General features: G+C 40.7%; 1 protein-coding gene across 4 annotated transcripts in view; it reads left to right on the top strand.

Annotated features, from left to right (window-relative positions):
• Positions 1-21,050, top strand: part of SLC25A12 (solute carrier family 25 member 12) — a 237,288-nt gene extending 216,238 nt beyond the window's left edge. For all 4 annotated transcript variants that reach the window (XM_032292951.1, XM_032292952.1, XM_032292954.1 and 1 more), the window contains 5 exons: positions 12,214-12,354; positions 14,673-14,811; positions 17,835-17,993; positions 18,121-18,211; positions 19,944-21,050. In XM_032292951.1, the coding sequence (XP_032148842.1) occupies positions 12,214-12,354; positions 14,673-14,811; positions 17,835-17,993; positions 18,121-18,211; positions 19,944-20,145 (732 nt within the window). In that variant the 3' untranslated portion in view covers positions 20,146-21,050. The remainder of the gene's footprint in view (positions 1-12,213; positions 12,355-14,672; positions 14,812-17,834; positions 17,994-18,120; positions 18,212-19,943) is intronic.
• Positions 21,051-21,934: the final 884 nt, after the last annotated feature.

Below are 21,934 nucleotides of genomic sequence, written 5' to 3' on the forward strand. Positions count from 1 at the left end.
ATTCTATGTCTACCTCAGCAAGCTGAGCTTGCACATCTCTAAAGAGTAGTTTGGAAACAGCTCTTCCACCTCCCATCCCCAGAAATCAGTGTAGTCCAACTTTATGCCTACATACTTATGTGAACACATATATATGCATACAAGTTAAAAATCCTTATATATTTATATCAGAAGTGGCTTATGATAGGTACACAGGGATTTTCACTCTTGCTGTCTTAGTTCATTGTGGCTGCTATTAAAAAATACCTTCAACTGAGTAATTTATAAACAACAGAAATTTATTGCTCACAGTTCTGGAGGCTGGAAGTTCAAGATAAGGTAGCAGCAGGTTCAGTGTCTGGTGAGGGAGAGCTTTCTTTCTGCTTCCAAGATGGTACCTTGCTGCTGTGTCCTCACATGGTAGAAGAGACAAGGCAGCTGCCTTCAACCTCATTTATAAGGGCACTAATCCCATTCAGGAGGGCAGACATATCATAACTTAATCACTTCCCAAAATGCCCTGCTAGTTCCAACATATGAATTGTGGGGTAACACCAACATTCAGATCATAGCACTTCCCTTACCCTAGTTAGGAGTATATATAGTGTTAATTCATAAAACCCTGGAGTTTATTTAAATTTATTTATTTATTTAAATAAATAAATTGCAATTTATTTCTTTTAAACTGTCACTATCCTATTTTGGAAAGAACCATAGCATTTCATATTGCTTCACAAAAATATGAATGGTTGGTGGTATGCAAGACTAAGTCACTGTCTGTTCCTGTTCCTCTTGAGTCAGTCCTATTGACAACTAGTTCTGTGACTTTTATTGTTTGTCTGGTTATTTTAAACGCACATATTGTGTTCATCTGGAGCTGATGTGACCTTAAATAAATTGAAGTTAGATTTTCATCAGTCTCTATAAGGGAAGACTTTATAATGAGTTGCTTAGATTGGACATTTTGTGGTTGGAGGGAAATTATTTCAATCTATAGGAGACAACAGATCAAAGAAAAATAAACAAAGGATTTGGCACAAGCAGAGTCCAGTCTCCAACCTCTTTGTGAACCTTGCCCCGGGGGTAGGATTGAGAGGGCAGAAGGTTGAGTAGGCCTAATCCTGTATATAGCCTCTCGACCTTAGGCATCTTGGAGACATGGTGACATCTCAGTATTACATCCTTTTCCCCACTAACTTTTGCTGTCAGCTTTAGTTGATTTTCTCATTAAAAAATTCATATAAAATTAAATGGAAGTTTTTTATTCTTTCCATTTCTGTTATATATGGGTAACCCTCATTCAAAATAAGATTTGTTCCCTTTTATGTATCTTTTAAACTCAATTCTAGAACAAAGAAATGACAACAGAATACTGAAAAATAGCATCTAAGTCTGTTTTAATATTAATGCTTGTATCTCTTTTAGAAAAATAGGCAGCAAATTTAATGAAGGAAATTTAAGCAGTTAAAGAATTAGAAGCTAATTTTGGTGATTTCAAGAGTAAAAAAAATTCAGCAAAGATATGGTATAGAGTGGTATGTTATCTAATATAAACATTAGTAACAGAAGCAGCAAGATGTCAAACTTAGCAATGTCCATTTACGGTTATGTAGCTGTGTATCATTGTGGTTTAATTTAAAATTTTATATATCTTAGTGTCTATGATTTCAGATCACTAGCTATATTTGGTTAGGTTTTTTGATGTTCATATGTAATAGATAAGCTTTTTAAAAAGCTTGGATCCACAATAACTAATGCCAACTAGTTTAAAAAATATATTTGCTAAATTACCAAATTTACCATGAATGAGCATACGCAAGAGAGAACTTAGTTTATAAAGAAGCTGTTGTTTCTAAGACCAGGTTTGTTTCTTGATGTTGTTGAGTAGTTAATACATTCATATGTTTCAAAATTTAAAAGGTACAATGCAGTATGCTATGAAAATTATTTCTCATAGCTACTCAGTTTCTCTTTCCAGGAGGAAATCAATGTTTTTATTTTTAACCCACTTTGATTTTGAGAAACTTAAGTAAATTTTGACATATTTATGATCAAATGTGTACCTAATATTTTATGTTCTGTGTATGTCATTTGGCATGATTTTACTGTCAAATCATATTGCCCAATTAAGAGCATAAAATTGTATCTACTTAACTGTTTTCTTCGGAATTTGGATTTCTTCCTATTCAATTTTGCTGCTATTAGAAATAGCAAACATGAGCGTATTTGTAGAAATACAGGTACTTTTTTAATTGAAAAGTTACATTTATGAAATTCTATATATTAAAAATTATATTTACTGTAAGCGTGCTTCTCCTTTGGAAAGCCGTTTTTATTTTATTTTTTTTTCCCATTTATTTATTTTATTGCATTTTACATTTTGGGGTACATGTGAAGAACATGCAAAATTGTTGCATAGGAACACACGTGGCAGTGTGATTTGCTGCCTTCCTCCCCATCACCTACATCTGGCATTTCTCCCCTTGCTATCTCTCCCCAGCTTCCCACCCCCCACCCTCCCTCCCCTATTTCCCCCCAACTGACCCCATTGTGTAGTGCTCCCCTCCCTGTGTCCATGTGTTCTCATTGTTCAACACCCGCCTATGAGTGAGAACATGCGGTGTTTGATCTTCTGGTCTTCTGTCAGTTTGCTGAAAATGATGGTTTCCAGGTTCGTCCATGTCCCTACAAAGGACCCAAACTCATCGTTTCTGATGGCTGCATAATATTCCATGGTGTATATGTGCCACATTTTCCCTATCCAGTCTATCGTCGATGGGCATTTGGGTTGGTTCCAGGTCTTTGCTATTGTAAACAGTGCTGCAATGAACATTCGTGTACACGTGTCCTTATAGTAGAACGATTTGTAATCCTTTGGATATATACCCAGTAATGGGATTGCTGGGTCAAATGGAATTTCTATTTCTAGGTCCTTGAGGAATCGCCACACTGTCTTCCACAATGGTTGCACTAATTTACACTCCCACCAACAGTGCAAAAGTGTTCCTATTTCTCCACATCCTCTCCAGCATCTGTTGTCTCCAGATTTTTTAATGATCGCCATTCTAACCGGCGTGAGATGGTATCTCAGTGTAGTTTTGATTTGCATTTCTCTGATGACCAGTGATGATGAGCATTTTTTCATATGTTTGTTGGCCTCACGTATGTCTTCTTTTGAGAAGTGTCTGTTCATATCCTTTGCCCACTTTTGAATGGGCTTGTTAGTTTTTTTCTTGTAAATCTGCTTTAGTTCTTTGTAAATTACGGATATCAGCCCTTTGTCAGATGGGTAAACTGCAAAAATTTTTTCCCAATCTGTTGGTTGCCGATTCACTCTAATGATTGTTTCTTTTGCTGTGCAGAAGCTGTGGAGTTTGATTAGGTCCCATTTGTCTATTTTGGCTTTTGTTGTCAATGCGTTTGGCGTTTTGGTCATGAAGTCCTTGCCTACACCTACGTCCTGAATGGTTTTGCCTAGATTTTCTTCTAGGGTTTTTATGGTGTTAGGTCTTATGTTTAAGTCTTTAATCCATCTGGAGTTAATTTTAGTGTAAGGTGTCAGGAAGGGGTCCAGTTTCTGCTTTCTGCACATGGCTAGCCAGCTTTCCCAACACCATTTATTGAACAGGGAATCCTTTCCCCATTGCTTGTTTTTGTCTGGTTTGTCAAAGATCAGATGGTTGTAGATATGTTGTGTTGCCTCCGAGACCTCTGTTCTGTTCCATCGGTCTATATCTCTGTTTTGGTACCAGTACCATGCTGTTTTGATGACTGTAGCCTTGTAGTATAGTTTGAAGTCTGGTAGTGTGATGCCCCCCGCTTTGTTCTTTTTGCTTAGAATTGACTTGGCTATGCAGGCTCTCTTTTGGTTCCATATGAAGTTTAAGGTGGTTTTTTCCAGTTCTGCAAAGAAGGTCATTGGTAGCTTGATGGGGATAGCATTGAATCTGTAAATTACTTTGGGCAGTATGGCCATTTTCACGATGTTGATTCTTCCTAACCATGAACATGGGATGTTTCTCCATCTGTTTGTGTCCTCTCTTATTTCGTTGAGCAGTGGCTTGTAGTTCTCCTTGAAGAGGTCCTTTACATTCCTTGTTAGTTGTATTCCTAGGTATTTTATTCTCTTTGTGGCAATTGTGAATGGAAGTTTGTTCTTGATTTGGTTCTCTTTAAGTCTGTTACTGGTGTATAGGAATGCATGTGATTTTTGCACATTGATTTTGTATCCTGAGACTTTGCTGAACTTGCTTATCAGTTTCAGGAGGTTTGGGGCTGAGATGATGGGGTCTTCTAGATATACAATCATGTCGTCTGCAAATAGAGACAATTTGACTTCCTCCTTTCCTATTTGAATGCCCTTTATTTCTTTTTCTTGCCTGATTGCTCTGGCTAGAACTTCTAATACTATATTGAATAGCAGTGGTGAGAGCGGGCATCCTTGTCTGGTGCCACATTTCAAGGGGAATGCTTCCAGTTTTTGCCCATTCAGTATGATATTGGCTGTTGGTTTGTCATAAATAGCTTTTATTATTTTGAGATACGTTCCATTGATACCTAGCTTACTGAGTGTTTTTAGCATAAAGGGCTGTTGAATTTTGTCAAAGGCCTTCTCTGCATCAATTGAGATAATCATGTGGTTTTTGTCTTTGGTTCTGTTTATGTGGTGAATTACGTTTATAGACTTGCGTATGTTGAACCAGCCTTGCATCCCCGGGATGAAGCCTACTTGATCATGGTGGATAAGCTTTTTGATGTGCTGTTGCAATCGGCTTGTCAGTATTTTATTGAAGATTTTTGCATCTATGTTCATCATGGATATTGGCCTGAAGTTTTCTTTTCTTGTTGAGTCTCTGCCGGGTTTTGGAATCAGGATGATGTTGGTCTCATAAAATGATTTGGGAGGAATTCCCTCTTTTTGTATTGTTTGGAATAGTTTCAGAAGAAATGGTACCAGCTCCTCTTTGTATGTCTGGTAGAATTCAGCTGTGAACCCATCTGGACCTGGGCTTTTTTTGGGTGGTAAGCTCTTAATTGCTGCCTCAACTTCAGACCTTGTTATGGGTCTGTTCAGGGTTTCGGCTTCTTCCTGGTTTAGGCTTGGCAGGAGGCAAGTGTCCAGGAATTTATCCATTTCTTCCAGGTTTATTAGTTTGTGTGCATAGAGTTGTTTGTAATAATCTCTGATGATGGTTTGAATTTCTGTGGAATCTGTGGTGATATCACCTTTATCGTTTTTTATTGCATCAATTTGGTTATTCTCTCTTTTCTTTTTTATTAATCTGGCTAGTGGTCTATTTTGTTGATCTTTTCCAAAAACCAGCTCCTGGATTTATTGATTTTTTGAAGGGTTTTTTGTGTCTCTATCTCCTTCAGTTCTGCTCTGATCTTAGCTATTTCTTGTCTTCTGCTAGACTTTGAGTTTTTTTGATCTTGCTCCTCTAGCTCTTTCAGTTTTGACGATAGGGTGTCAATTTTTGATCTCTCCTTGCTTCTCATGTGGGCACTTATTGCTATATATTTTCCTCTAGATACTGCTTTAAATGTGTCCCAGAGATTTTGGTATGTTGTGTCTTCATTCTCGTTGGTTTCGAAGAACATCTTTATTTCTGCCTTCATTTCATTGTTTATCCAGTCAACATTCAAGAGCAAGTTGTTCAGTTTCCATGAAGCTGTGCGGTTCTGAGTTAGTTTTTGAATTCTGAGTTCTAACTTGATTGCACTGTGGTCTGAGAGACTGTTTGTTACGATTTCCGTTCTTTTGCATTTGCTGAGGAGTGATTTACTCCCAATTATGTGGTCAATTTTAGAGTAGGTGTGATGTGGTGCTGAGAAGAATGTATATTCTGTGGATTTGGGGTGGAGAGTTCTGTAAATGTCTATTAGGTTTGCTTGGTCCAGGTCTGAGTTCAAGTCCTGGATATCCTTGTTAATTTTCTGTCTGGTTGATCTGTCTAATGTTGACAATGGGGTGTTAAAGTCTCCCACTATTATTGTGTGGGAGTCTAAGTCCCTTTGTAAGTCATTAAGAACTTGCCTTATGTATCTGGGTGCTCCTGTATTGGGTGCGTATATATTTAGGATCGTTAGCTCTTCTTGTTGCATTGATCCTTTTACCATTATGTAATGTCCCTCTTTGTCTCTTATGATCTTTGTTGCTTTAAAGTCTAATTTATCAGAGATGAGAATTGCAACTCCTGCTTTTTTTGCTCTCCATTTGCTTGGTAAATCTTCCTCCATCCCTTTATTTTGAGCCTTTGTGTATCCTTGCATGTGAGATGGGTTTCCTGGATACAGCACACCAATGGGTTTTGGCTTTTTATCCAATTTGCCAGTCTGTGTCTTTTGATTGGGGCATTTAGTCCATTTACATTTAGGGTTAATATTGTTATGTGTGAATTTGATACTGCCATTTTGGTGCTAGCTGGCTGTTTTGCCCTTTAGTTGAGCTGGTACTTGTTGTTCCTTTATATGTGTAGAGCCTCTTTCAGGAGCTCTTGTAGAGCTGGCCTGGTGGTGACGAAATCTCTTAGTACTTGCATGTTCCCAAAGGATTTTATTTTTCCTTCACTTATGAAGCTTAGTTTGGCTGGATAGGAGATTCTGGGTTGAAAGTTCTTTTCTTTAAGGATGTTGAATATTGGCCCCCATTCTCTTCTGGCTTGTAGGGTTTCTGCTGAGAGATCTGCTGTGAGTCTGATGGGCTTCCCTTTGTGGGTAACCCGACCTTTCTCTCTGGCTGCCCTTAGTATTTTCTCCTTCATTTCGACCCTGGTGAATCTGACGATTATGTGCCTTGGGGTTGCTCTTCTTGACGAATATCTTTGTGGTGTTCTCTGTATTTCCTGGACTTGAATGTTTGCCTGCCTTGCTAGGTTGGGGAAGTTTTCCTGGATAATATCCTGAAGAGTATTTTCCAGCTTGGATTCATTCTCTTCGTCGCATTCGGGTACGCCTATCAAACGTAGATTAGGTCTTTTCACATAGTCCCACATTTCTTGGAGACTTTGTTCGTTCCTTTTTACCCTTTTTTCTCCAGTCTTGCCTTCCCATTTTATTTCATTGAGTTGATCTTCGACCTCTGATATCCTTTCTTCTGCTTGGTCAAGTTGGCTGTTGATACTTGTGCATGCTTCACGAAGTTCTCGTGTTGCAGTTTTCAGCTCCATCAATTCACTTATATTCCTTTCTATTTTGTCCATTCTTGTTAGCATTTCGTCAAATCTTTTTTCAAGGTTCTTAGTTTCTTTGCATTTGGTTAGAACATGTTCTTTAAGTTCACAGATGTTTCTTACTACCCACCTTCTGAATTCTGATTCTGTCATTTCATCACACTCATTCTCCCTCCAACCTTGTTCCCTTGCTGGCGAGGAGTTGTGATCCCTTTTAGGAGGAGAGGTGTTCTGGTTTCGGGTGTTTTCATCCTTTTTGCGCCGGTTTCTTCCCATCCTTAAGGATTTATCCACCTGTCGACTTTGTAGTTGCTGGCTTTCAGATTGGGTCTCAAATCTTTCAGATTGACGTTCTGTTTGTTGATGATGAGGTTATTTCTGCTTCTTGGTTTTCCTTCTGACAGTCTGGCCCCTCTGCTGTAGGTCTGCTGAGGTTCACTCCAGGCCCTGCTTGCCTGGGGTTCACCTGCAGCAGCTGTTGAACAGCAAGGGTTGTTACCAGTTTTCTTCTTCTTCTATCTTTGTCCCAGAAGGATACCCGCCTAGTGTCAATCTGATCTCTCCTCTATGAGGTGTCTTTTTGGATATATAGGGGTCAGGGAGCTGCTTGAGGAGACGGTCTTTTCTTTATAGGAGCTCAAATGGTGAGCTGTGAGCTCTGTTGTTGTTCATTCAGAGCTGCTGGGCAGGTACTTTTAGGTCTGCTGCAGCAGAACTCATAAACTGCTTTTTGTTCCCAGGTGCTCTGTCCCAGGGATTTAGGGCTTTATTTATGAGTTTCCGTTATGCTGCTGCCTTCTTTTTTTTTTTTTTCTTTTTTTCCTTCAGACCTGCCCAGCCCAGCAAGGAGGCAGCCTAGTCACTGTCGGCCTATAGCAGCTTTGCTGAGCTGCTGTGGGCTGCACCCCGCTGCGGAGTGAACTTCCCTGCAGTCCTGTTTATATGGGTGTAGTTAGAACTGCTTTGGCGATGGTGGCCCGCCTCTGTTGGGGCGGAGTCTCTGCTGTGGCGTGTTGCCTTGGCAACGGCGGGCTGCCTCAGCAACGGCGGGCTGCCTCGGTAATGGCGGACGCCCCTCCCCCACAGAGCTGGGCTGTCCCGGGTTCAGCTGCGCTCGCTGTGAAATTCTCAATCCAGAGTTTCTGGTTGCTGTTCTTTTATGGGGGTGGGGCCAGCCGAGCCTGATCGCCTGGCTCCCTGCCTCAGAGCCTTTTTTAAGTTGGTGTTCCAGTCGCCTGTTGAAGAGGCGCCGGGGTCTGTTTGTTTTCCCCTGCAGCCACTCACTGCGCTGGCTTAAACAGCGGCACTGAGGTTTGTGGCGCTTTTGTTTCTTTTTTTGTTTGCCCTGGAATCTACTGTCCTGGTTCTCTGCTCAGTCCCCTTTTTGAACCAGCATATGGGCGACTTCCCGTGGCTCCAATCGCCAGCCAAAAGGGCACCCGGACCGGTGTATTTTGTACGGAGAACCGCGGCTCCGGGGTGCCGACAAAGCAGCCGCACGGGGCAGAGCAGCGGCGCTGGTCGGCGCCGGTCGGCACAGCAGCGCTGGCCACAACAGCCGCGCTGGCGAGCGTGGAGCACCTCTGCCCGGGAATTTCCTAGTCTGTGGGCAATAAAAACGCGGCGTCCACTCACCCTCTGCGCTTTCACTGGGAGCTGCAATCCTGAGCTGTTCCTAAACGGCCATCTTGGATCCATTCCCGGAAAGCCGTTTTTAAATTAATGATATCATTTATAATCAATAGAGTCTTAGAATAGAATAAATATGATATTTCTCTGAGAGAAAACACCCAGTTCAAGAGTTTAAACATCATATTCCCTCATTTTGTGTTGCTTGATTTCTTACCAGTATCATTGAACTGATCTCAGATTTTACTCCCTCTTCCCCATCCCCAGTTTAATATGAGAGAGTGTGATTCACCTCAGAGTTTCAAGAAGAACAGTGCATATTTGCCATGTATGTTTCCCTTTGAGTATCATAAACATCCAAAGTTTTAGACAAATTATTAGGTTGCTACAAAAGTAACTGTGGTTTTTGAAGTCTTTATCTTTGCTAAAATTATTCAGTGTTTCTTGAAAGTATTTGCCTTCATGTTCCTAGGCCTATCATGAGGTTTTAAAAATGTATGGCAATTACCAAAAAAAATTTTTTTAAGAGGTAAGGTCTTGCTCCATTGCCCAGGCTGGCCTTGAACCCCCGTGATCAAGTAATCCTCCTGCTCAGTGTCTTGAGCAGCTGGGATTACAGGCATGTGTCATTACACTTGGCTTGAATTTTAATTTTTAAAGCGTATACAAATGATATATTGCCAGGAGCTTTCCTCCCTCAAACATAGGCATGAAGCAAACTTACAGATATGTGCCTTGTTATAGTGTCATTGTTTGATTGTTTGCATTCTAACTTGACAGATTATATGTGTTTATAAATGCACATCAATTGAGATTTGTGGTTATGTCCTGTGCATTGTTGGGATTTAGTATGTGTGCTAGGTAACCAATCTTCAAAGCATATAACAATTAAGGTGTATGTATTTTTAAAATGTAGTCCCAGCCGGGCGTGGTGGCTCACACCTGTAATCTCAGCACTTTGGGAGGTCAAGGCGAATGAATCGCTGGAGCCTAGGTGTTTGAGATCAGCCTGGGCAACATGGTAAGACCTCCATCTCTACAAAAAATACAAAAATTAGCCAGGTATGGTGGTGCACGCTTGCAGTCCCAGCTACTTGGGAAGCTGAGGTGGGAGGATCACCTGAACCCGGGGAGGTTGAGGCTGCAGTGAGCTTATCCTGCTACTGCACTTCAGCCTTGGTGACAGAGTGAGACCCTTCCTCAAGCAAACAAAACGTAGTCAATTATTTCTCTTTATTATACCATTTTTGTAGAGTTTCAGTAGAAAGCCTGTTACTTGTATACTTCAAAAATTTTGAAGCATTGTTAAAGGAGTATAAATCTCAATCAACTGGCAATTATTTCTAAACGGGTGCATGAAAGAAGGAAGGGGAGGAGGCAGCTGTGGGGTATTGGGGACATGGATTGGAGTACTCCTGCCCAGCAGGATGTTATAATTTACTAATGATTACAAATGTGAAAGACCTTTGTATTTATTTAAACATAATGTCCACATTTAACACTTGGCACCCAGGGGCTGACACTGTCTGGTAGTGGCAAATTTGGGGGAATTAGAATAAAAATTTGCGGTTCTATTCTTTTTTAATCTGCTTTAGTTAGAACATAAAGCCCATTTTCCAAAAGATAGTCTTTGCAACCATTATTTAAACAAGTGATTTCAGGGAAGTAGTAAACTTTTTAAATTGGTTTGGTCTTTAATACTAGCTACAGGAGCAATTACTTGGATTATCATTTTAACATAATTTTTCACCCAGCAATCCTTTTGAAAGTATTGTTTGCTTAGATTGAAACATTAAAATGCTTCCTTCTGCCTGCAGTGCAACAGATTAAAAGAGAGAGAAATGCAGGCAAATCAACATAAAAATTGGGTCAGTACATCATTGGGGGACCTGTGTGCCAGTGGTCTGGATTGTGTCAAATTGAGGAGTTACAGGAAACCAAGAAAGAGAGACAGCAAATTGCTGCACCTCCCTGCTCAAAGGACAAAAAGGGGATTAAGTTCCTGGTTTATTCAGGACAGTAAGCTGTCCTTGAAGAGAAGAGGAATTTAGATCAGTGCTGGCAATTGTGAATATTGAAACGAGTTAAGGAGTCAGGATTGGAATAGGGGTAGTTGGGGGATTTATAGTCCCAAGGCATTAGGAAAATAGACTAAGCCATGTTGCTGCCCCTTAGAAGTGGGTCTAGGAGGGCTTTGGGTTTTAGATAAATGAGCAGGAATGTGGGCAAAGGTTGAGCACTGAAGTGCTATTGAAAGCTGCATGTGAGTTTTTAGGTATTGTTTGTAATCTTTCTATACCTGTGGAATTATAGTACTCCAGATTTCATATTTCACATGTGATATGCTTTGAGTTTAGTTGTGATTATGTAAAATGATTTGATGATATGAATATAATTAGGACTATTATATGAATATGGTTATGATTACATAATGTAAACAGCTACTGTTGAAGATTTACAAATGGGATTTTTCATTTCATGAAAGGAGATATATATTTATTTTATTTATTTTTATATATCCATGGTCACACATATTTTTTCTTTCTTACAGAAACCAAAAAAAGAAGTTGGTAGATGTTTTGTTAAATGTTTTCTTTTTTCCTCTACTAGTTAACAGATTTCAGATGCAAATATACTCTCATTATCCAAATTCAAATCTCTGTCACTCACTGCAAGAATTTGGAATGTGGCTTTGATCTTGAGGGTGTTGTACTCATGGTAACTAGATGTTCCATTTCCCAGCTTTTACTTGAAGAGCTTTTCTGGTTTTGTCTTGAAATGATACTGAAATTTATCTTTCTAAATTCTTCCCTTTTGTGTGGGTGTAGCCATGTACATGTATCAGAGTTTTGCTTAGGATAATATACTTTAGAATTTGAGCTGGAGGACTTTTCCCCTTCTGACTTAAGGCACCTCTGTGGGGCCAAAGTAGTTTTAATTGCTCTACAATTTAAGGAAGCAGAAGCAAGTGGGTATGCTGCCAAGAATGCTTGCAACAAAGAGGAAAAATAATCGTAGCTCTGAATTTTAGCTCTGGCTTGTAAAAAATGACAGTATTCTACTGTCTCTTTTTCTTTCATTGAGTACCCTGCTGCCACATCTGGCTTTACTTTTTTTTTCCAAATGGGTTTATTAGTTTTGTTATTTTGAATGTGGCTGGAGTGATCCTGGAAAGACTGGTCTGAGAAACAATCTTGACATTTCAATTAGAAGCAAACCCAGAGGTAGATTGACCTGAGACAGAGTTTGGGACCATCCCTCTCAACTTCTCCAGGGTCAGCCTAAGCATCAGACTGTCATTCCCCCATGAGGAAGGCGGTTTCACCTCCTTTTCAAGATGGTAAGATGTAGAGGCTTTTCTGGATTTTCCTTTTTTACGCTGCCAGTCTGGCTCTGATGTGGAATCTGCCTTTCTCTTCTCCCTTGCCTATAGGCTGGAGGCTCTCAGGTCATTTTTACCAACCCATTGGAGATAGTGAAGATTCGTCTGCAAGTAGCTGGAGAGATCACCACGGGACCCAGAGTCAGCGCCCTGAATGTGCTCCGGGACTTGGGAATTTTTGGTCTGTATAAGGTGGGTAGGTTTCCTTGGGTTATCTCAGTGGAGAGGTTGTAATGTATTCAATAAAAATGAGAAAGAATGTGGAAACCAGACTTCTCCGCTCCAAGTTGAAAAGCAATCTTGTCCAGCAGAGTAGTCTGTGGAGTAGAAAATCAAACAAAAAGAAAAGAATCATGATGCTTGTATGAAAGTCAGTGGGATACACATGCAGCCTCTCCTGTTGTCATCTTCAGGCTTTTATGAAACCGCCAGCAGGGAGGCCAGCACCACAGACCTGCTGGCCTCAGGCTCACAACCTTTCGTTTGCTGGGAGGCTTGGGAAGTTTCCTTGGTGCGTTCTTTGGGCTGCTTTAGGACTTCAAAATAGTCTTATGTTTATTTTCAGTCTGAGTTATGTCTATTGTTATCTTCCCAGTGGGAGCTTTTCTTTGTCTCAATGATTTGACCACAGTAAAACAGTAGTAGAGTTTGGTAGGATTCAGGTCTTTAAGAAGTTAAGTGGTAGGATTTGTCAATAATGAATTCCATTAAAAAAAAAAACAAAACAAAAAACCAACAACAACAGAGTGCTGTACTTTAACAAAATGCCAGTCAACAGATTCCTTCCCTGCGGGTATACTTATTCCTATCATTACAGATCAGATGTAATGGAGCAGAAGCTATTATTTTTCTTAAACAAGGAAGAGTATTTCTTTCCATTCCTTTGCCTGGTATAAGGGGAATACGTAAATTTAGCCACTATAGGCAACTGTGATTCCACAACATCTGATATAGATCTATCATTGCAGAAATGTGTAAATTTGTTTCTGTAACTGCAACTTAGAAATTAGAAATTCTCTGTAATCCCAGCACTTTGGGAGGCCAAGGTGGGTGAATCATGAGGTCAGGAGATTGAGACTATCCTGGCTAACATGGTGAAAACCCGTCTCTACCAAAAAGACAAAAAATCAGCCAGGCATGGTGGTAGACACCTGTAATCCCAGCTAATTGGGAGGCCAAGGCAGGAGAATCGCTTGAATCCAGGAGGCGGAGGTTGCAGTGAGCTGAGATTGCGGCACTGCACTCCAGCCTGGGTGACAGAGTGAGACTCCATTTAAAAAACAAAAACAAATTCTCTAGATTGGAATCACACAGCTACAGGGCTGTCTGGGTACCAATAAACAATGATGCCTGTCTCAAGAGAGTTTTTGCTTCCTCCTCCCCACTCTCAATTTCCATCCTTTTTGAATTCCCTTTGAGAGATGAATTTATTAATATTGCTTCTCTCTGTATTGTCTTTTAGTGAGTCTTTTTTTTTTTTTTTTTAAATGTTTGAGTTTGTCTTTAAAAATGAAAATCCAAGGCTGGGAGTACTGGCTCATACTTGCACTCCCAGCACTTTGGGAGGCTGAAGCAGGTAGATTGCTTGAGCCCAGGAATTCAAGACCAGCAGGGCAACATAGCAAGACCTGGTCTCTACTTAAAAAAAAAAAAAATTAATCACCACAGTGGTGCACACCTGAAGTCCCAGCTACTCAGGAGGCTCAGGTGGGAGGATCGCTTGAGCCCAGAAGGTCAAGGCTACAGCGAGCTGTGATTGTGCCACTGCACTCCAGGCTGGGCAACACAGTGAGATCCTGTCTCAGAAAACAACAATTAAAAAGAATAAAACAGAGTCATTAAAAAAACAAGCACTAAGGTGGAGTATTTGCCTAGCTAGGTAAAGTCCTGGGCAGTAGAATGATGTGGGCTTCTGAAAAAGCTGAGGGTCGTGTTCTTTGGGACCTCAGTCATTGGGACAAGCTGTCCCTGGGTGATTTTCTACTCCTGTGGAAACCTGCTGCTAAAAAATACTTTGTTTGCTACTTAGGACATGGGGGATGAGGAGAGAAGATTTGGGTTTCTTTTCTTCCTGCTCTAGAGTAGTTACTTTCCTTTACCACTGCCTATAGCTTTTTACCTGGCACTTCAGGGATTCTCAGCTGGTGTAAAAATTTAAGAGGGTAGCTCTCATGTGTTTTTACCATAGTGAGAGATTAATTAATTTTAAAAACCCTGAATCTCTATAAGAAATGCCAGCAAGTTCTTAGCTTTCTGAATACTATCATTACCCAGTTGTTAACTTTGGGACTGCAGGATTCACCATGCTTTCACAGACTTTGAAATATGCGGATTTCCCTATTCCCTATTCCCCACTCATCTCCCTCATCCCCCATTTCCCTTGCACATCAATTCTAATGCTGTTTGAGGGACACCTCAGGCTTGTCACTGACAAATGTCACCTGGATCCCATTTGGCCATTCACACTCAGTTTACACACTGTTTTGCACAATTTCCTCACTGTGTGACAGGGTGCCAAAGCGTGTTTCCTCCGAGACATTCCCTTCTCTGCAATCTATTTTCCTGTTTATGCTCATTGCAAACTGCTTCTGGCTGATGAAAACGGACACGTGGGAGGTTTAAATCTTCTTGCAGCTGGAGCCATGGCAGGTAACTATAATTTTTTTTTTTAACTGAAAGAATTCTCCCATTATTTAAAAAGTACAGAATGTCTATGTGCTTTCCCTCTTTATTTCTGGAAGGATTATTGTTTGTACCTGACTTAGTTAAAATGTGATCACTTTTTCTCCTTTGTGGGATGTGCTGTAATTCTGATGAGAGTTAATTACATTTGCATAATGTGGATAAACAGCTTAATGCAGCTTAGCAACTCAGAGCCAAATTAGATCTGCCCATCTAAATTGGGCTTTCATCATTAACATGTTTCTTAGTCTCCTGTGCCCCTGAAACCTTGAGTGCAGCCAAGCTAAGCATTAAGGTGGAAAAGTTTTTCCTCAAGTCACTGGCTTTGCTGTATCTCATGCTCTGCACAGATTTAGCATGCTCTTACTTTTTCTCTCTGTATATTGGAATCTACATGATTTGGCCCAAAATTGAGCTTTTGTCAGGAAGTTGTACCGCCTTCTTACCATTGACCTCATTAGACCAAAGTAAGGAGTACCCCTCAGCAAACCACCTTGAACTCAATTTTTATATCTTTTCTGACCCTTAACACTTTGTCATTAGCCAGGTGTGGTGGTGCATGCCTGTAGTCCCAGCTACCCAGGAGGCTGAGGTGGGAGGATCACCTGAGCCTGAGAGGTCAAGGCTGTGGTGAGCCTCACTGTACTCCAGCCCGGGTGACAGAGTGAGAGCTTGTCTCAAAACAAAAACAAAAAACCCACTTTGTCTTTTATTAATGGTTATTTGCATAAGTTATTCTCTGTATTAGGCTAATAGCTTCTTGACGACAAGTTTCATTCTGTACATCCTTGCCTTTCCTATGTGGCCAGTGTAATGATAGGAGCTCAAAAATTGTCAATGACATGAATGAAAACCTTCATCTCATCTAAGATGCCAAATTAGGCACAGAAGAGATTCCATTTGAAAGAGGAGTCTCGCGAGGGCAGGGAGGTATTAAGATGCTTCCTTCTGACCTCACAGGTACAGCCTGACTCTTGAGTTAGGAAGGAGCTGACTTGGAATAGGACAGAAACAGGTATTCTTGGCTGCACCAACACTCCAAAAAGACAAAGGAAGGAAGGGGTGCATGTTTGCTCTCTATACAACCAGTAATGAACCATGACAGAGCTCAGTGTGGCTCTGACCAGCCAGGCTTATGTTCACTGCATGGCTCTTCCTTGCTGGGCTCATCCTTCTCTGTCGGCTCTTGCTAAACATCAGGGCAGCCTGAGCAGCTCCTAGAGTGTGCTGTGCTTGGTGTGCGGCAGGAGCCCTTGGGCCTGAGAGTGTTGGGATGGACCACCTTGTTGTTCTTGTCTGTGATGACAGCGGATGACTTGTGTTCATTAAGAAACAGTCCCAGGGACCTTATGGACCTTATTTGGGGCCCAGCAAGTCCTTTGTCCTCTAGCAATTGTAATTTCAGTCAGTTTTGTGTTTAAATGCCAGTAAAGTTACCTGCTGAGTCTTGACAGTAAGTTTTTTGTAGCAACCCCTTTCTTGTACTTACCAGTCTCCCACTTTTTTTTTTTTTTTTTTTTTTTTTGAGACGGAGTCTCACTCTGTCATCCAGGCTGGAGTGCAGTGGTGCAATTTTGGCTCACTGCAACTTCTGCCTCCAAGGTTCAAGTGATTCTCCTGCCCCAGCCTCCCAGGTAGCTGGGACTACAGGGTACAGCACCATGCCTGGCTAATTTTTGTATTTTTAGTAGAGACGGGGTTTCGCCATGTTGGCCAGGCTGGTCTCGAACTCCTGACCTCAGGTGATCCACCCACCTTGGCCTCCCAAAGTGCTGGGATTACAAGCATAAGCCATCACTTCTGGTCCAGTCTCCTACTTTTAAATGGGGCAGCATTTGCCTTCCAGGTTTTTCCTTGTGCTTTACAATCAACAGTAAAAAATAGCCAGAGAAGAAGAGTCTAATTGTGGACAGATGTTTTCCGACTGAACCAAGTAACTATTTCCATGGAACAGTCAGCATCAACTTCTTCCCCACAGACATTTGATGTCAGTTTTCAGAATGAGATGATTTTTTTTCTGATTTTTACCAGTAAACTTTTGCCAGCAGACACTGAGAACATTCAGAAGTCTGCCTCCAAAGGGAGGCAGTTTACCTGGTTTCATCTGAATAGGGTGCAAGGCCATGCCAAGGGGAGGTATTTGTATCCTTCTAACAGAACCCCCTACAAGGCTGTCAGCTCCATCTCCCTAGTGATGGCACAGTGATACTTGGGCCAAATTGAATTTCTTCCTCCTGGGGAAGATTATGTTGCTCCTTTGCTCCCTGTTTTGTTTTATAAGTAAAAGGTGTGGTTGTGAAATCCATCTTCTGTGTCCTGCTGCTGATCAATCTCAACATGACCCCAGGGAGCTCAGGCACAGGGGCCTTTCCGTGACCAGCTCCCTTATTGTTCTTTGACTGGCTGCCTGGCTGCCTCTCGCTCCAGTTGTAATGACTTTTGTCATGTAAGCATGTCTGAAAGGAGTCACAGTCAACTCTCAAGTCAGCCCTTCAAACAAGTGAGTGGTTATGAGTATTGATATACACCTCCCGCACTACAGTGGACAAGAATCAGCAAAAAACAGTAGTTTGGTGTCAGATACATTTAGCGACTCACTAAAATGACGTTATCCTTTTTTCTTATACATAAAAATACTTGTATCATTTAAGAAAAAAATGAGGTAAAATAATTGAAACTGAAAGGGAACATTTGGGAATTGTCTTATTAATATTGCTATTTTTTCCCCCTCTCACAGTTATTTGGGATCATGCAATGAAGAGTGATTCTTTTTAATTCAGAAAAAAAAAACAATAATTTTCCCCTGATCGCACTGAAACAGCTAACAGGCTTCTTCTATGTGCTTTCCTCATTAGTGCCCAGACATCTATTTAAAGAGTTTTGAGTTCCACTCAAGTGATTGAAGTTGCAGACTCCATAGTAGATGTTAGCAGTATTCCTATCTTTTATAAGGTACGCTGGGTAAATTCAATGTGGCTTTCTCCTGAAAGGTGTGCCAGCTGCATCTCTGGTGACCCCTGCTGATGTCATCAAGACAAGACTGCAAGTGGCTGCCCGCGCTGGCCAGACGACATACAGTGGTGTCATCGACTGTTTCAGGAAGATTCTCCGGGAAGAAGGGCCCTCAGCATTTTGGAAAGGAACTGCAGGTAGGCAGGGGCTGGGGCCATATGGAATGGCTGGCTGGCTCTAGCGTCCTCCCCTGTGACTCACTGGCTGTCTTTACCACATTTGTCCTGGTTGTAAGTCTCCCCTGCTCCTGCTTCTCTTTTTCAGCTCGAGTGTTTCGATCCTCTCCCCAGTTTGGTGTTACCTTGGTCACCTATGAACTTCTCCAGCGGTGGTTTTACATTGATTTTGGAGGCCTGTAAGTCAGCTGCTTAACTCCTTTACAAAGAAATCACTAAAACAAAACAAATGTTTGTTCTGTCTACAAAGGCATTTTCGGAACTCTTAGAAAACTGATAAGACAGAAACTTTAAGACGAATGCATTTAAAACAGTGAGCTTAAGCATTTGTGTTAAGTGAGTAAAACTGTGACAGAGTGATATTGTATATAATATTAAGCAGCTGTTTGGGGGATTTTAGGGAAGCAGCAGTTTTTTTTTTTTTTTTTTTTTTTTTTTTTTTTTTTTTTTTTAAAAAGACAGTGTATCCTCTGTTGCCCAGGCTGGAGTACAATGGCATGATCTTGGCTGACCGTAGCCTCAACCTCCCTGGCTCAAGCGATCCTCCCACTTCAGACTCCTGAGTAGCTGGGATCACAGAGGCACACCACCATACCCATGTAATTTTTGTATTTTTTTTTTATAGAGATGGGGTCTCACTGTGTTGCCCAGGCTGGTCTTGAACTCCACCGGCCTTGGCCTCCCAAAGTGCAGGGATTACAGGTGTGAGCTACCGTGCCTAGCCAGGAGTCACCAAATACTGAACTTCATAGAGTTCTTACTATGTGGATTTTATTATGTGGCCCTTTCATAGAAGTAATATAAATGTATACCAGTAACAGTTTTGTGAATTTTTTTTCAAAGTCCCAACCCCTTTTGCAATTTATTATTAGTTAGGTGTAGATCGATGGTCTTGGAGCTTATTTACTGGAAAAAACAATAAATTTGAACAGAGGTTATACACATGGATATAATCACTAATGAGATGTAGGTCAGAAATTGTGCTTCTAAAAGCTTATCACTTGAAGCTTGCACTGAGAAGAGGAATTACTAGTTGAATTTTCTGGGTGGGGAAGTTGTAGCCAAAGCAAACAATTATTAGCTTTTCAGCAGAAGACCAAGTACCATTCCTGAGTCCTCACACCATAAATCTGTGAACTCCTCTGTGCTGGAAGGCCATGTAGGGAATCAGCTGTTGAACCAAGTGGAGGGACCTATGCAAAAAAAGTGAGAACAGCCGTCTTACAATTCCATTGTAGAAATGTGAAGGTTCAGGCTTTTCTATGCTTTTATCTTCTGTAAAAGAACTAAATCTGTTTCTCTTTAAATAATTTAATTGATCATCTTTATGAGTCTGCTATGTAAAAAATTAACTTTTAAAGTAATGTCAAAAACAAAATATATAATTAAAAAAATTACTTTTATATATGCTTAATGCAGAAAATTTGGAAAACCATAAAGCATAAAAGAAAAAAACCAGGCTGGGTGTGGTGGCTCATACCTGTAATCCCAGTGCTCTGGGAGGCCAAGGCAGAAGGATCGCTTAGACCAGAGGTTTGAAAACAGCTTGGGCAACATAGCAAGACCCCATCTTTACAAAAAGAAAAAAACCATCCATAATCCTTCTTCCCAGAGAGTCTTCACATTTGAGTGTCTTTTCTTGTGACTTTTTTTCCTCTGGATCTGCTTATATATGTATATAAGCATTGGAAATAAGGCTATATATCTTGTAAATCAAATATGTAGATAAATTGCTGTCAAAGCAGCTATAAATCATGACTGTGATTTCTAATCACACAGCAGAAGCGCCATGGAAATGGTTGAGACAAACACTCTTCTTTTTGGCACATTGGTCCGACTGAAAATGTCTAGCTGTAAGCCATCCTCATCGGTCTTGACCATACTAACCATTGGCTTTTTTTCTGTCAACAGCAAACCCTCTGGTTCAGAACCAACACCTAAGTCACGCATTGCAGACCTTCCTCCTGCCAACCCTGATCACATCGGTGGATACAGACTTGCCACTGCTACGTTTGCGGGCATCGAAAACAAATTTGGCCTTTATCTCCCCAAATTTAAGTCTCCTGGTGTTGCTGTGGTTCAGCCAAAGGCAGCAGTGGCAGCAGCTCAGTGATGAGACAACTATTGATTATGGCAAAATGGCACCTTGAAGAAAGAGGCCTAGGAGAGCAGCGCTGTAATGTATCCAGTCAGCTGCATGGTGCTGACTGAGCTGAGGAGTCAAACTATTCTTTCTATATGACATATACATATACTTGTTTATAAAATAATCATTTGCCCAGGGTAAAAACCACAATGCTGTTTCAAGCTTTAGTCTTATGTGTTGAAATGTTTTTCTAAGCCTTGGCATGAATTAGTGTTCTAGACTCTGCTTTGCACAGCTTGCACTTACAGTGATTGTACATATTGTACATCTTTGTACAGAGACATATTGGCGCCTCATCCCAACAAATCACATTTGTAGAAATGTAATGTGGTTCTGAGTGGCTTGAAATGTACAGAATGTTTTGAAAGTGTTTTATTAAGAATCACACAAAAATAAATGTATTAAAATTAAATTCATTCTCTTATTGGTGACTTATGGAAATAAAGCATCAATATTGGATGTATTTAATTCCTAGTTTGTTTTCCATTCTGGAATAAAAAGGTATTTGCTGATAAAAGGCATAATGAGACATAGTGCTGATACCATTGAATAAATGATACGTTGGAAAGATGCATGCCAGTGGATGCCAGAGGACCAGGCTAATGCCTTGTGTGTGCTGATGTGTTTCCATTGTATTTAATGTGTGTGTGGACCCTCCTGTGTTCATCAATCAAAAAGCATTTCCTAGGCAGCTCCTCTCCTGTCAGTGTGCATATAGAAACAGGGACCTCTCCGTCATTATTGGCTTAGTTTTGCTTTCCTTTGACACAGCAAGGCAAAGGCCAAACTTTTGAAAGAGTAATGGATACTTTCACAATTTCCCTTCATATGGATATGATTCCAGTGAAAAATAAAATGCACACCAAAATGTATACATGTAGTTGGATTTTTCTTCATAAATATACTGATAATGCTTTTTGTTCTGATTGACTAATGATTCCAAATAACTCATCATCAGGTTTACCCTTTCCTCCACCTTTAAAGAAAATAGAAAAATTAGTTTAGAAAGGGCTAGCACAGTGTGAGAGGAGGGAAGAAGAAAGAGAAGAAAAGCTCTATATGGTGATTTAGTGGGGTGTAGGTTCTTACTTTGGAATCCAAATGCAAACTGTTCTAAAAGCCAGTCACCCACCGTGTGATTACTAATTTTGATCTAAACATGCATCTTGACAGCCACATCTACACTTTGATATGGATGTGATTTGATGTGCAGCACCAGAATTTATTTACCTTACCAAAGTGCTCTGGGAAGACGTTATTGCTACTGCCAGTAAGCTGGGATATGAGAATATATGCAAATATTTTCAAGAGGCGAGCCTGGAGACAGACCAAGTGACTTATTATCCTCCACAGTGCTCCTCTATTGATGGCTGACAGCCCGGTGACCACAACTGTAGGCTCTCTCAAGGTCCTCCAGGAACAAAAGAATTAGCTTTGAAAGCAAGTTATTTCCAAATGTATTAGATTGGTCTAATACATAGGAATGGGACAAATAATAATATGGTTGTTTTGCTACTACCACTTGTTAGAAATACATAAGTAGTCCATGGATATGTGATTACAAAAGAACCCTATGTATGTATCTGGTGTAAGATGGGAAAGTGTCCTGTTTACCCTGCTTCTACCTCCACTACTTCCTGGCCCAGAGGTAATCACTGCTAACAGGTTACAGCATGAATTCATAGTCTGTTTTTCATACCTCTATATAAATATATGTGTATATTTATATTTTTAAAACAGGATTATGCTATGTATG

Source organism: Sapajus apella, unplaced genomic scaffold, assembly GCF_009761245.1.
Source record: "Sapajus apella isolate SASKATOON/1434 unplaced genomic scaffold, GSC_monkey_1.0 scaffold28, whole genome shotgun sequence".
Lineage (NCBI taxonomy): Eukaryota > Metazoa > Chordata > Mammalia > Primates > Cebidae > Sapajus > Sapajus apella.